The sequence below is a fragment of the Rissa tridactyla genome, chromosome 4 (genome assembly GCF_028500815.1).
Source record: "Rissa tridactyla isolate bRisTri1 chromosome 4, bRisTri1.patW.cur.20221130, whole genome shotgun sequence".
Lineage (NCBI taxonomy): Eukaryota > Metazoa > Chordata > Aves > Charadriiformes > Laridae > Rissa > Rissa tridactyla.
Window position 1 is genome coordinate 69,750,124 of NC_071469.1, and position 15,342 is coordinate 69,765,465.

Below are 15,342 nucleotides of genomic sequence, written 5' to 3' on the forward strand. Positions count from 1 at the left end.
TGTGCTTCCCCCCCCCACCGTCGTGCACTGAGCCCCAGCAGCTCCCCCCCCGCCCTCTCTCTTTCTCCGTCAGCGGAGAAATTTATGCCCTAATTTTAGGCCCTTTGGCCCCCAAGGGCACTTTTATTTTTAGCACCTATGCAAGCAACCGGGCGATGTGTTTTCGCTTTCCAAATGACACTTACGTTATAAAAATCCCCCCCCCTTCCCCATCCGTAGGAAAGCCAGCGGCAGCAACACAGAGACTAGACAGCAGAGACAATTTTACAGCGCACGTGCCCACGGCCCCCAGCTCCATGTCCCTACGCCGCCGTGCCGTTGGGGGTCTTGTCCTCGACCGCATCCCGGGGCTCGTTGGGTGGTGGGATCTTCAGGTCGGAGGGTTCCACGTGCCAGATGTCCCGGGCGTATTCCTTAATGGTGCGGTCGCTGGAGAACTTGCCGGCCGCCGCGATGTTCCTGATGACCATCTTGGTCCATGCCTTGGAGTTCTGCAAGGAGAGTGGTGGGATGCTGCGGCCAGACTTGCGCCCATGGGTGCCACAGTGGTCACGAAAGCGGCTTTCAACCAGGGACCCCCTGCAGCAGCACAGCCGGGAGGCCATCTACATACACAGCCCCACCAGATCCCTTTCTCTGGATGGGATGTTGTGCCCCCATCGCAGCTCCCCAGCCTTGTCCCCCTGCTGGTACTCACCAGGTACAGCTCGCTGACCTTCTCCTGGCATTTCACATAAGCCTCGTAGTCTGCAAAGACTTTAAACCTGCATCGGTGGAGAAAGGGGGAGTCAGTGACAGCAGAAACACGTGTGTGGGAGTGCGGTGGTGGCCAGTGGCTGCGGGGCATGGGGCTCCAGCTGCCAGATCTGGGGCTTCCTCCAACACAAACGCTTTGGAGGAATTCATCCTCCCCAAGCCCAGGAGCTGCGTCACGGGATGGACAGGTGCCTCAGGAGGGCACATCCTGCATCAGTTCACCGGGAAAACATCTCCCGCTGCAAATGCCCGTGGCTGCTTAGTGCTCTGGCCAAGAAAGCCCTTGAGATACCCTAGAAGCAGCTATCACCTGGCAAGGGCTGTGCACCCAAACGTGTCTCGGCCTTAATGTACCCCAGGCTTTAATGTGGCAAGCGTGAAGTGCTGTACACGGAGAACCTCTTGTACCCGTGGAGCATCAATTGCTCTTCCACATGCACAACATCAGGGCCAGAAGATGGGACCTTATCAGCCCACGGGTGGACAGTTGGTGCACAGGCACCAGGAGTTTGGTGGAGAGACCCAACCCAGGGGGGCGGATGACATCCCAGGCCTCACCGGTCATGGTGGAAGAGCATGTTGACCACGTCTTTGAAGAGGTCGGGCTCCTTTGGGGAGAAGAAGCCACTTTCAATCTGGTCAATGGCTTGCTGCAACTCAGGGAGCTCATTGTAGTATTTCTGGGCGTTGTACCTGGTGGGGAAGGGTTGGTATGAGATGGTGCTGCTAAAGCTGCCCGTGGCAGCACCCCCAGGGCATACCCAGCCCTCACCCTTCCCTATCCAGCTCCGCAACGTCCTCCACCCTCATGCCAAAGATGAACAGGTTTTCCTCTCCAGCCTCCTCAGCCATTTCCACGTTGGCTCCATCCATGGTGCCGATGGTCAGAGCCCCGTTCAGCATGAACTTCATGTTCCCTGTACCCGATGCCTCGGTGCCCGCCGTGGAGATCTGCTCTGACAGGTCGGTAGCAGGGATCACTGCCAACAAAACACACCGACACAAAGGGCTCATGGTGACCAGATTTGGGCTTGTATCAGGCCGAAGGATGTTAGATCTGCTGCCTCACAATGATGGAGCCACGGGCTGGTGGACAGCCATGGGGCAGACATCCCCTCCCCACAGTGTGCCCCACGTGGGCTACCTTTCTCTGCCAGCGAGACCCTGTAGTTCTCCAGGAAGATGACCTTCAGCTTGCTCCCCACAACAGGGTCGTTGTTCACCACATGAGCCACAGCGTTAATGAGCTTGATGATCATTTTAGCCATGTGATACCCTGGGGCAGCCTAGGAGAAAAGCCACAGGTGAGCCCGGAGGGGTGGTGCCAGGGGCAGGTGAAGATGACCCAGCTTCCACATGCCCAGGGAAGCACTGGCTCAGCCCTGATCCCATCCCTCATCCAACTCGTGTTGTGCCTCCAAGTTTTTGTGGGCTTGCATGCCCAAGGTTCTGGCAGGAGAACCTTGCTTGGGTTGAAGCCAACAAGTGCTGCCTCAGGGCTTCCCAGAGGCCTTCAGGGACACAACCCCATGAGAACATCTGCACCCAAACCCCTAGGCCATCTTCAAGGACTTCCTCCAAAACGCCCAAAACTCCTGGCCCAACTTGCCTTGCCCCCGATGATCACTGTCCTCGGCACAAACAGCTTTGCAGGATCCCTCCTGATGCCTGGAGAAGACAGCAGCGTGGTGTCACCCTCTGTTTTGGCTGCAGCCCCGGGGGAAAGGGATGCTCGTGCACTCCCAGGGCAGCCTGTCCCCTCGGGGCATGCGGTGGCTTACGGTTGTACATGGTGATGATGTGGAGGCAGTTCATCAGCTGCCGCTTGTACTCGTGGATCCTCTTCACGTGCACGTCGAACATGGAGGAAGGGTTGATCTTCACCTTGTACTCCTTCTCCAGGTACAGCGCGAACTTCACCTTGTTCTCCTGGGTGAGGGCCGGGACCGTGGTCAGCCCCTGGCCTGTGCTCCCCCGGCCTGTGTCCCCCCCCCACCTTCCCCTGCCTACACCCCTCACCTGCTTCACTTTGGCCACCTCCCGGATGAAGAGGTCGTCGTCCACAAACTCGTGCAGCTTTGTCAGCTGGCTCAGGTCCCGCACGTAGTCCTCCCCGATTTTCTGCAACAGAAGCACAGGCACTTGCTGACCATGGGGGATGGGGATGGCCACCTTCATCAGGCAATGCTGCTCCCGCCCGGCAAGGAGGAGTGGGGGGACTCAGGTGACTTGGGAAAGGTTGGGGGCCAGCGTTACCTCTGCGATGAGCTCTGCCAGCCCCGGGTTGCAGAGCAGGAGCCAGCGCCGCGGGGTGATGCCGTTGGTCTTGTTCTGAAACTTCTCCGGCTCCAGTGCTGCAAAGTCCTCGAAGCTGCGAGGATGAGGAGGGGACGGCTTCAGGCTCGCCCACCTGGGGGCACCACCACCACTTCCAAGCCAAGGGTGACCCCACCACCACCTCCCTCTCCCATGCTTACACTTGCGTCTTGACTATTTCGGAGTGGATTTTCGCCACGCCGTTGACAGCGTGGGAGCCGACGATGCAGAGGTGGGCCATGTTGATCCTCTTGGTGCCTCCCTCCTCTATCAGGGACATCCTCCGCAGCCGGTCCATGTCGTTAGGGAAGAGGGACGCGATGTGCTGCCAGTGGAGGCCGGAGAGGTGGTGAGCGGTGCTGGCATTTAGCTATGTCCCACACCATGGCTCCCAAAGAGGGTGCCACAGCGATGTCCCCAGTGCATTCAACACCAGCCAGAGGGGTGGCTTTTACTTCAGAGTGAGGGTGCAAATCCCCTCCAAAGGGTGCCCTTCCCCAGCATGGACATCTCTGGACAGGACGCCCCAAGCCCCCAGAGAGAGGGGCTTGTGGACACACGCTTGGCCAGCGAGGCCGTTTTGGCAAAAGCCTTGTGCTGCCAAACCCGGAGGCCAAACCACCATCTCCTTTGTACCCTCAACCTCATCCTTCTCCAGGATAAATTTAGCACTTGGAGAGCAAAGAAATGCCAACAGGTAAGTCCCTGGAGCAACCAGTGAAGCCTTTAGAACAGCCACTAACTGTGGGATGGCGATACACTGGTGGGAAGGGCGTTCCTACACACCAGCCTCCCAAAATAGCAGCCAGAACTACCCAGTCACGCACCCGACATCATCCCTTTGTGCATCCCCCTGATCCCGACAGCACAATGTGTGTCCCGACAGCACAACGTCTCCCTCTCCAGAGCCACACCAAGGCACTTACATCCAGGTGTCTCTGATTGATCTCGTAGATGATCTGCAGGTGTCTGGGGAGCAGCTTCTCTACCAGGTCCACCGGCCAGCGCTCCAGGGCTTCGGGGAGCACTGTGTGGTTGGTGTAGGCGAAGGTCCTCTTGGTGATGTCCCAGGCCTGCCGGGGAGGTGGCGGGGGGGGGCGGAGCTGGTGCTGAGTGGCCAGGGTGGAGGCAGCCCCAGGTGGGTGCCAGCACCCACGTGTGGTCCTCCCACCATGACCTGCAGCATGGCCGAGCCGGCTCCTCCAAGTCCATACCGGTTAAACCCAACCCAACTGCTCCCCATCGCTCCCCAGGCCACCAGCAGCTACAAAACTGGTTCCCCACCTCCTCCGCTGCGGGTGCAGGTGGAGGGGGCCCAGGGGCCAGATCGGGTTCTCCTTACCGTGCTCCACGGCAGCTTCTCGATATCCACAAAAATCCTCATCAGCTCAGGGATGGCCATGGCAGGGTGCGTGTCATTCAGCTGGATGGCAACCTGTGGGGACAGCAGGGGTGGCACATGGGGGACGTGTAGGGGGCACGCAGGCATTCCACCGCACAAGCCAGCCGGGCATGGGCACCCACGGAGGGTCCACAGAACCCCTCCAGCCCCTGGGTGCGCATCTGGGAGGCATCGAAACGAGCTCCAAGGCACATGTCAGAGCAACCCTGGCTTGTACCTGGTCAGGGAAGGAATCAAACACGGTTCGGACACTGTCTGTGCTCCCGAATTTGGATGCTTTGAAGCGGCGTATGATGTCCTGGAGGGTGGCAGCCACGACGAAGTACTCCTGCTTCAGCCGCAGCTCCTTCCCCTCGAAGAACTGTGAGCAGAGGAGTGGGACACTGCAGGGTGGCACCGCCGGGGACCCATCCACCACAGTGTGACCTCCCCAGTGCTTCCCCCAGCCCCGGTGCCAGCAGCAGCTCTAACTCCAACATCTTCTCACTTTCCAGATTCCACTACCAGGGTTTGAGATGTGCTGGTACAAACAGAGGTTTAAATCCATTCCCCTGCAAAGCATCTTCAAAACCTGTTCTCCCTGGTTTGAACGTTTCAGCCGCAAGGAAAGGTACTGGGGCAACGGGAAAGGACTGTAACACCTAGGAGCTATTTCAAAGACAAGAATTAAAACCCCCATTCAAGCAGCACAAAACACCAACCCACTGGTCTGCCAGGAGGATCTGCAGGAAGCGACCTCACCGCGGGAGCTGCGGAGCCCCCAGCTCTCCTCACCAGCTGGGAAGGCTGGAGTAGGATTTTATATAGGGAAAAAAAAACCCAACCCACCGGGGCCAGCCCAAAACAGGCTGCAGAGCAAGGAGAGCCGCTCTCTGCCTTCTTCCCCGGCTCCGCAGCTTGTTTTGTAGCCGGGGAAGGGCTGTACCTCCCACTGCACCTCCGTGCCTGCCAGCGTGCAGCACGGCAGGGACACCCGCAGCAAGAGCTTTGGGGTGTTAAAGGGCAATTTGAGGCGCAAACGCCGGTGCCAGGGCTGCAAGGGAAATGTCAGCAGCGTTCACCAGTTGGCCTTCATGTTCTAGTCTGAGACTCAAGGAACATTTCCGCAGCAGGACGTGCTCACCCCCTTCCCCTCACTCCTTCCCCTCGCCGTGCTGAGCACCGGATTTGCCTGGGAGCGAGCCCGTCTCCGCTGCAGCCCCGGGCAGCGCTGGCGAGAGGCAGCAATCCCCACCCAAGCGCTACAGGCGGCTTCAAACACAACCTAAAGCATCTCTGTAACGTCCCGGGGTGAGGGGCCGGGCCGCTCCACTTCACGCCCCGCCTGCGCAACCTTTAGCCACCCCCAAAAGCGGGGACACCCCCCCCAGCTTTGCGTCATGACTCACGTTGTCGTTGGGGTAGAGGACGCGGGATATGTTCTCCGCCAGGTTTCTGTCCAGCACGGCCTGGATGTAGTCTCCGACATTGACTGGGAAAGAGCAGAGGGGTAAGGTGGGTGTGGGACCCCCCCCCCCGCCTCTGCCCCGTCCCGGGTGGCACCCCACCAGCACCCACTTACAGTCCCGCAGGTTGAAGTCGTTGGGTGCCCGAGCCGACCACAGGCGCATGGTGTTGACGGTGTTGTTCATGTACCCGGGCACGGGGGTATCGTAGGGCAGCGCCAGCACCACCTAGGACATCGGCAGGGCAGCTGGAGCCGGGCTGTGCCCCCGGCTGGCGTCCCGCCACCCCCCTGCCATCCCACACACCCTCCCGCAGGAGTGAACTCGGGGTTGCATCCACCTTCACAGGGTGACACGCATGGGGACGTGCTTGGTACCCCCCAGCCCCTGCCCCGGGGACACCCCAGCTCCCCCGGGTCTGTCTGGTGGCTGGTGCTCACCAGAAGCTCTCAGGGGATGGAGAGAGGCTTGTGAGGGTCAGGAGAACCTTAATTTAAGCTGTCGTGCCGGGCTGTGCATTGCAACGCAGACCTGCTGGGGGTACTTGAGGGCATAGAATGGTTTGGGTTGGAAGGGACCTTAAAGATCATCCCACGATCCCATGGGCAGGAACACCTCCCACCAGCCCAGGTTGCTCCAAGCCCCGTCCAGCCTGGCCTTGAACACCTCCAGGGATGGGGCAGCCACAGCTTCTCTGGGCAACCTGGGCCAGGGGCTCACCACCCTCACAGCCAAGAATTTCAGAGGTTGGCTGCCCCCATCCCTATGTCCATCTCCTCCCCAGTTTCCTCCACTGCTGCCTCTTCCACACCAGCAAAGGAGCCGCACCAGTGCAACCCTCCCCAGCAGGACCCACGCCTGGGTCTCTGCACCAGCGAGAGCCCCCCAGGCGATGGGACAAGCCACACGCATGGGGAGTTCCCCACACGCCGGCCCCAGCCCATACCTGGGTGTCAACCCACTTGGCACCAGTGGCACCGTGCTCCACCCGGCCGTAGAAGTGCACGGGCAGCATGTACTCGGGACGGGCTTTCTCCCAGGGGTTGCCGTGCCGGAGCCAGTCATCCGCTTCTTCCACCTGCCAGAGGGAGGGAGAGCGGTGACAGGGTGACCCAGCCCCGGGGACCTCCCTGGGTAGTGCCACGTGGAGGATGGCCGGGAAAGGCTCTGGCTGCTCGTGGTAAAGGGCATGATGCTTCGGAGCCTGCCCTAAACCTGGATTTCAGCGCTCCAAGACTGGAGGCAGGGCCCTGACCACCCTGAATCCCAGGGGGCGCCCCTGCTGGAGGGGCGATGGATGGGGACAAGGAGGTGGGGATGCCCCCTTAATTAGAGTTTCAATCTCAGCCTACAGGCTGGCTAACGAAGCAAGCTCATTCCCTACCCCGACAGGGCTGCAACAGGGGAGACCCTGGGTGAGACACCGCCTTTGGCACGGCCAGGTCACAGCGCTGGGTGGCAGGGACATTGCACGAGGGCTGGGGGGAGACCAGCCCCATTGAGACGCAGCAGCTGGGGAATGCGATTTCACAGTGCCGGCTGTAGGTACAGCTTTTGGGAGATGCTCGCAGGGGCCCGCCGGGTGTTTGGGGTTATCTCCCACCAAGGGTTTTGCCGACCCACGCCACATTTCCCATGGCATTTACGAAACAGCCCCTTCCACCCTCTGATGCTTTAACCCCGGCATCCAGCAGCAGAAGCCAGGCTGGGGGAGAGGGGCTGGATCTGGTCTCCCCTGGACTTCCCCCCACCATCCCCACCTGGCCAGGAGCAGGGATGTGACATGGGCAGGCTTCTGCACAAGCCCCGCTCAGGAGGAGAGGCTGTCACGCTGATGATTCATGGCTTTTTGCTAATTAACGGGGAGGATCCGCTCCCCCCTCCACACTGCTGCACCGGGCCACTAACGGGCTGGAGTGGGAACTGTGACGGATCCCCAGCTCCGCACGCCGGAGCCAGCCGGGATGAAGGATGAGCATCCCCACCACAGGGAGCGATGCTGTGTGCTCGCACCGGTTTAAGAGGTTTAAACTCGTTGGAGAAAACATCTGACAAGTTTTAAATATCGCAGCACCAACTCCGGCTCCAGCAGTCTCTGAGCTACGGGAGCGCATCCGTACGCCCCGATCTCGGCCAGACCTAAGGGGGAGGCTGGACTGGGGGCTTCGGCTGGGCCGGGGGAAGAAAAGGGCTGCACGCCTCCGTCCATACCTGCCACCCGTCCCGGATCTTCTGGTTGAAGATGCCGTACTCGTAGCGGATGCCGTAGCCGTAGGCTGCCAGCCCCAGCGTGGCCATGGAGTCGAGGAAGCAGGCTGGAGGGAGCGAGAAGAGTGGGCGAGCTGCACTTCCACCACGAGTCCTCCTCCCCCATGGAGAGCCCGTGGCTGCAAGCAGCTACCCCACAGGGCCACGAGCCAGGGCCACCGGCCGCCACTGCTCACTTGCCAGCCCCCCAGCACCTCTCCCGCTGTGCAAGGAAAGGCTGGAAAAATAACCCCCCCGCCAGGGTTAGGTATCCCCTGCAGCGGATGCAAAGGCTCTAGGGTGCCACCACCCAGGCGAGACCCTTTTTTGGGGAGGCTCACTCACCGGCAAGCCTGCCGAGACCGCCGTTGCCAAGACCGGCATCCTCCTCGATTTCCTCCAGCTCTTCCATGTCCAGCCCAAGCTACAGACGAGAAGGAGAAGGTGATGGGCTGGGGGCTCTCAGGCTGCCCAGCCCTGTGGGGGGAGGCACTGCTGGCACACACCCCTGAGTGCTGCTCAATGCCCGCCACCGCCGTCCCCCCGTGCAGGTGGGCTCCAGGAGGGGTGGAAAGGCATCCAAGCCTGCAAGACTCATCCCTGCAGGTGGGACGCTGTGATTTGCACCCAAAGCAGCCCCTCTCCCCTTCCACTGCCGCTCCACATTGTGACAGGGACCAGCTGTGGTGTTTAAGTCACTCCACCAGCCTTTACAAGGGACACATGTGACATGGTTTGGGTGGGAAGGGATCTTAAAGACCATCCAGTGCCACCCCCCTGCCCTGGGCAGGGACACCTCCCACCAGCCCAGGTTGCTCCAAGCCCCGTCCAGCCTGGCCTTGAACACCTCCAGGGATGGGGCAGCCACAGCTTCTCTGGGCAACCTGGGCCAGGGGCTCACCACCCTCACAGCCAAGAATTTCTTCCTCAGATCTCACCTAAATCTTCCCTCTTCCAGTTTAATACTATTCCCCCTCGTCCCATGGCTCCCCTCCCTGATCCAGAGTCCCTCCCCAGCTTTCCTGGAGCCCCTTTAGGGACTGGAAGGGGCTCCAAGGTCTCCGCGGAGCCTTCTCTTCTCTAGGCTGAACCCCCCCAGCTCTCTCAGCCTGTCCTCCCAGCAGAGGGGCTCCAGCCCTCCCAGCATCTCCATGATCCAGCATGTGGGTGGCTTTCCACCTTGCCGTGGACAAGCTCTTGGGGGTGCCCCCACCCAGCCATAACCAGGGAGCTGCTCTCGTGGACCCAGACATTTCCTGCAGGTCTCCCAGGGATCATTCCCTCCCTCCACACCCCAGCGCCCTGTTCCTGCTCCCCTAGCACCCCCCCGTCCCTGGGGCAGGCACCCCCATGCCCATCCCCCTGGCTCCAGGCATCGCCCTTTAGCAGAGACGCCCAGAGAAGCGGCTACACCACTTTTAGGAGGAAATTTAAAAGTTTCCAGCCTGGGATGCTGTGGGAGGAAGAGGTTTTGCCTATGCAAAGCTCCCCGGGGCAGCTCAGTGGGAAACAACACGGTGCCTTGTTAGGGCTGAGCCACCTTTTCCCGTGGAAACCCCTCAGTCTGACATCCCCACCCCAATGTCCCACGGTCACAGCAAGCGGGGACGGCTCCAGTCCCAGTGCCACCCTCGCGGGAGGGCAGGACCCTGCACCGCTCCTGTATAAGCGGGCAGCAGCTTCTCCCGAACTGGCCGGACACAAACACCAGCACCGGTGGCAGCCTCGCCGGTGTTCCATGGCACCGGGCTGCACAGCTCCGAATTTCACCAACAGCCCCGCATGTCTACAGAAACATCTTAAATGACTTATATTATGCCAAACCTCTTATTTTAGAAAGATTTGGCATTTACGTCCCGGGGGGGCCCCAGCGTAGGCAGTAAGGAGGATTTCCCCTCCAGAGCTTTACCTGCCATGGCTGCAAAACAAGATTTCCAAATGACCTCGCACCTTCCGCGTCCCCGGGGCTGCCACCGGGAAGCATCCCCGGCCCTCCCCCTCCGCCCTGGCCCCGCTGCCCTCGCTGCCAGGTGGACGGATAAAAATATAACTTCCTCTCCTTTGAATGCGTTTGCTCAAAAGCTGCTCCAGCTGTTGTGCGACCCCAGCCACGCACCGCGGCGTTGGTCACGAGGGATGGAAGCGCAGGGCCCGGGGGAAGCAGCCACCCCAAAACCTTTGATAACCCAAGTGCCACACGGTGCCAGCGTCACGCTGGGGTTGAGTTAGGACAAGGTTTTAATCCCCTCTGCCACTGATGATAGCTATTAACGGCCTCGTCTATACAACCAGGAGCTTCCCTGCAGGTTACAGGCTTGACCTCGGTTGATGAGAAGCTCAACACGAGCCGGCAATGTGCGCTGGCAGCCCAGAAAGTCCCCTGCATCCCCAGCAGCGTGGGCAGCAGGGCGAGGGGGGGGATTCTGCCCCTCTGCTCTGCTCTGGGGAGACCCCCCAGCAGTGCTGCCTCCAGCGCTGGGGCACCAACAGCTGAAGGACACGGAGCTGTTGGAGCAGGGCCATAGGAGGCCCCGGAGATGCTGGGAGGGCTGGAGCCCCTCTGCTGTGAGGACAGGCTGAGAGAGCTGGGGGGGTTCAGCCTGGAGAAGAGAAGGCTCCCGGGAGACCTTGGAGCCCCTTCCAGTCCCTAAAGGGGCTCCAGGAAAGCTGGGGAGGGACTCTGGATCAGGGAGGGGAGCCATGGGACGAGGGGGAGTGGTTTTAAACTGAAAGAGGGGAGATTTAGATGAGATGTGAGGAAGAAATTCTTGGCTGTGAGGGTGGTGGGCCCCTGGCCCAGGTTGCCCAGAGAGGTGGGAGATGCCCTGTCCCTGGGAACATTCCAAGCCAGGTTGGACGGGGCTTGGAGCAACCTGGGCTGGTGGGAGGTGTCCCTGCCCAGGGCAGGGGGTGGCACTGGATGGTCTTTAAGGTTCCTTCCAACCCCAACCATTCTCTGATGCTACGACCTTCCATCTCACCGGTACTCGGCAGCACCGTGCCGCATCCCTCGGTACACAGCCGCCGGGCTGGGCAGCCCCGACAGGCTGCAAGCACTGGCTGCAGCCCCAGGCCTTTCCAGAGCTGGTTCTGGAGCAGCATTTTCCTGCTAAGGCATCGCCTGCGGCTTGGGGAGCGTTTTGCAGCCAACGTGGTAAAACACGAACATCTCCAGGAGCCAGAGAGCACGGAGCCTCCCGGTCTGGGTCCCCGCCAACCCCTGGGATGCTCACCTGGTAGACGGCTTCGTCGCAGGCATTCTGCAGCCCCAGGTTAATCATGGTGTTCTGCAGCGTCCGCCCCATGTAAAACTCCAGGGAGAGGTAGTAAATTCTCTGAAAGAGAAAACCATGCCCTCGTCACCTTCTCCAGGGCTGGAGGAGGCTCCCCTGGACCCCAGAAGCTGGTATCGGGCGTTACCTCAAAACAAGATGGGAAAAACCCTGACGCTCAACACCGCAGGGTGGTTTGCACCCGGAATTCGAGGGCTGGGGCTCCTTGGAGGTGGCCGTGCCCCGCAGCCCCCGCCCCGCTCTCCCACCGTTGCTATTTCCCAAGCCGGGAAGAGGGGAACGCCGAGGCCGTTTTGTTTGGAGAAGCCCCGTCCGAGAGCAGGGCGAGCCCTGGGAGGGTGACCCCGAGCATGCTGGCGGCAGTACAAAGTTAAACTTTAAAGAGGAGCCGTTTCCTAACGTCACCCCGATCTGCAAAGCAACCGGAAAACCCAGCAAGCCACCACGGCCAGGCGCAGGCGGCGACAGCCTTGGGGACACAGGCTTCCTCCGCTGTCCCCGGGGGGCTTGGGAGCACATAGCTGACAGGATGGGTGCAGGATGCGGCCAGTAACACTGAGGCTTGTGTAAGCCGCTGCCCGGCGTCAGCACCGGCAGGTTTTAAGGAAGGATTTAGGCTGGAGGACATCGCTGACTTGACAGGTTCCCCCAGGACCTGCGCGGGAGCAGGGCGATGGCAACCCACAGCGACGGGGTGCGCTGGGAGGGATCTGTTGGGCTTACTGGTTTGGTCCCAGCAGAGCTGGAGGCAGCAGCACCGGGCAGACGGGACCCAGCGTGGCTCAGCTATACCAAAGAGCCTTCAAATTCAAGCCCTGGAAGAGCCTCATCTCTTTTTTTTCCTTCCCCCTACATGACAGAGCGGGAGGGTTGAGCTACCAGGGCCTGGCATGGTCCCAGAAGGTGTTGGCAGGGCCACCCTCCCAGGGAGAAAATTGGAGGCGACGGGGCTGTCCAGGTGTCAGGAGGGGATTATTCCTTAATCCTGCGGCAGCCAGAGCCCCGGCGCAGGACAGAAGCTCCTGCACAAACCGGACTTTTCCCCCCGCCCCCCGGCTCGGGATGGTGGTCTGGAACAAGACCTGCTTGTGGCTGGCTCCGGCTTCGTTTAAGCCCTTTGACTAATTGCCCTTAGAAGGCTTTGCGGCTGCTTTGGGCAGACCGCACCCACGCCAGCGCCGTGGGACAACACACACTGTCCCCATGCCCTGCGCCCCGCTGCTCTGTTTGTTTTGCAAAGCAAAGGACAGTGGCCTCGCTTGTGAAAGTCCAGTCCCCCGCCCTGCGCTTGGCAAACTTAGTGGGGGAAATATCCCCAATCCCAAGAAAAACTGAGCCCCCCCCCACCCCCCACCCCCATTTTCTGTGCGTTCACAGAGGGAGGGTTTGCACCCGAAGGGCTTACGGTGGTTGTGCAAATTCCCACCCCGGCCATAACGCAAAGACCCACTTTGGGGAAGCCAAAGGGGGGCTCCCGCCACCCTCCACCCCCTCCCCTGCAAGGAGGGGTGTCCCGTGTGTTGTGTCCCCCCCCCAGCATCCCCCGGCTCCCACCTTGGGGTCCTTCTCGTAGTAGTACTGCTGGGTGCGGATCCAGCGGCCCACCAGGTGGTCCCGCACGGTGTGGGCCAGGGCGAAGTAGTAGTCGCGGGGGGTGGCCACATTGCGGTCCTTGACCAGGGTGAAGTGGAGGTGGCGGTTGAAGCCCCGCTTCAGCTCGGCCACGCTCTCGGCGCCCACGATCCCGCGGATGCTGATCTGCTTTCGCCGCTCCTGGTCCGACAGCGGCCGCGACATCGCGGCGGGGCTGCAGGGCACACGGGGACGGGGTGGGGGACACACACACACACACACACACACACACGCACAGAGACCGCCGCGGCGGGGATGGGCACCGGGTTCCGCCTCCGCCCCGGGGCCGAGCTACCGGCGGGACGGGGAGGGGACGCGGAGGGGCCGCCCACGCGTGGGGCGGGAGCGGAGCCCCGTCACCCGGCGGGGGGGAGCGGGGGGGTGCCCGAGGCGGCGTCCCAGGGACTGCCACCCGGGGCTACGACAAGGCGGGGTGCCCCGGGGACCGCCACCCGGGGGCGCGACAAGGGGAGGGGGGGTGTGTGCCCCGGGGACTGCCACCCGGGGGCGCGACAAGGGGGGGCGGGGGGGGGGTGTGCCGGGGACCGCCACCCGGGGCTGCGACAAGGTGGGGTAGAAAGGGGGGGGTGTCCCGGGGACCGCCACCCGGGGGCGCGACAAGGGGGGGCTACAGAGCGGAGAGACCCCAGGAAGGTGCAAAGGGGGTACCCCGGGGGCCGTCAGCCGTGGGTGCGACAAGGGGGAGGGTGTCCTGGGGACAACCGCCTTGGGGATGCACACGCCTCGGGGAGGGTACAAAGAGGGGAGTACCCTGAGGACCCCCCACCCCCAGGGATGCACAGAGGGGCATGCAAAAGGCGGGGGGGGGTACAAAGTGGGGAGACCCCAGGAAGGTGCAAAGGGGGTACCCTGGGGACTTCCACCCCGGGCATGCACAAAGGGGGGGGTACCAAGGGGGGCTACCCCGGGGTCCGCTACCCGGCGATGCACAAAAGAGGTGGGGGGGGAGAAAGAGGGGGTATCCTGGGGACCGCCACCCCGGGGGGTGCACAGAGGGGAGGGTACAAAGAGGGGGGCACCCTGGGAAAAGCCACCCGGGGGTGCGCAAAGGGGAGGGACAAAGCGGGGAGGTCCCAGGAAGGTACAAGGGGGGGGTGCCCTGGGGACCCCCACCCCGGGGCAAAGGTTGGGGGGGGGGGGGCCTACCCTGAGTTTGCACAGGAAGCCGGGGGGCGAGCACGGGTCTTTCCCCCCCACCGGGAGCACCTGCACCGGACGGGGCGGAGCGGTCTCGGGAGGGGCCACCCCCCCCACCCGGCATTTCTGGGGCGGTGGCGGCGGGGGGAGCGCGGAGCCGCCCCCGCAGGGCCCCGCCCCGGGCCGTGCCGGGCGCCGCGCAAGGACCCCCCCCGCCGGGCACGGAGGGAAATGCCGCTCCCACGGCCCAGGCGGAAAGTGTCAGGATCTCACCCCCGCCCGGCTGCTGCCCTGCACCCCCCCTCCCCCCTTCCCTTGCACCCCCCTTTCCTTTGCACCCCCTTCCCTTGCACCCCTTTGCACCCCCCCTTTCCTTACCCTCCTTTCCCTTACACCCCCCTTTCCTTTGCACACCTTCCCTTGCACCCCCTCTGCACCCCCCTTCCCTTGCACCCCCCTTTCCTTTGCACCCCCTTCCCTCGCACCCCCTCTGCACCCCCCTTTCCTTTGCACCCTCTTCCCTCGCACCCCTTCTGCACCCCCCTTTCTTTTGCACCCCCCTTCCCTTGCACCCCTCTTTCCTTTGCACCCCCTCTGTACCCTCCTTTCCCTTGCACCCCCTTTTCCCTTGCACCCCTTTGCACCCCCCTTTCCCTTGCACCCCCTTCCCTCGCACCCCCTATGTACCCCCTCTTTCCCTCACACCCCTTCTGCACCCCCCTTTCTTTTGCACCCCCTTCCCTTGCACACCCTCTGTGCCCTCCTTTCCCTTGCACCCCCTTACCCCCTTTTCCTTGCACCCCCCCTTTCCCTTGCACCCCTTCCCCTGCACTCCTTCCTCTGTAGCCCCTCCCCTGCAGCCATCTCCCCTCTCCCGTCGCCTCCTCACCTTTCTCTGCCCGCTCCGCGATCCCTCTGGAAATGGCGTGGGATCCCTTCCGCCCACGGCGGGCAGGGCTCGGTGGCTGCCTGCCCTGCGGAGTCCTGCCTGGCTCCCGGTTCCTCCGGAGGGCAAGAACAGCCGAAGCACACAACGCAACACCTCTTCCTCTTCCTCCAGCCATGCCTGCGCAGGCTTCCCAGCCTCCCGCGT

At 62.3% G+C, this 15,342-nt stretch overlaps 1 protein-coding gene across 1 annotated transcript; it reads right to left on the reverse strand.

The window, feature by feature from the left end:
• Positions 1-51: 51 nt before the first annotated feature.
• On the reverse strand, positions 52-14,391 carry PYGL (glycogen phosphorylase L). Its single transcript, XM_054200965.1, has 21 exons — positions 14,259-14,391; positions 13,014-13,266; positions 11,400-11,501; positions 8,512-8,590; positions 8,131-8,234; positions 6,866-6,997; positions 6,036-6,147; positions 5,863-5,945; positions 4,692-4,835; positions 4,415-4,507; positions 3,999-4,145; positions 3,234-3,397; positions 3,013-3,127; positions 2,776-2,877; positions 2,538-2,685; positions 2,366-2,424; positions 1,901-2,042; positions 1,529-1,736; positions 1,315-1,449; positions 698-764; positions 52-491 (listed from the first exon to the last, which is right to left on the reverse strand). Exons 2-21 carry the CDS (start codon positions 13,254-13,256, stop codon positions 303-305), a joined length of 2,568 nt encoding a protein of 855 aa, XP_054056940.1. The 5' UTR covers positions 13,257-13,266; positions 14,259-14,391; the 3' UTR covers positions 52-302.
• Positions 14,392-15,342: the final 951 nt, after the last annotated feature.

Coding starts and splice junctions, on each gene's coding strand:
- PYGL (XM_054200965.1), bottom strand. CDS start 13,256: ATGTCGCGGCCGCTGTCGGACCAGGAGCGGCGAAAGCAGATCAGCATC. Junction 11,502..13,013: donor ACTACGAGAAGGACCCCAAG/GTGGGAGCCGGG, acceptor TTTCTCTTTCAG/AGAATTTACTACCTCTCCCT. Junction 2,878..3,012: donor TGGCAGAGCTCATCGCAGAG/GTAACGCTGGCC, acceptor CTTCTGTTGCAG/AAAATCGGGGAGGACTACGT.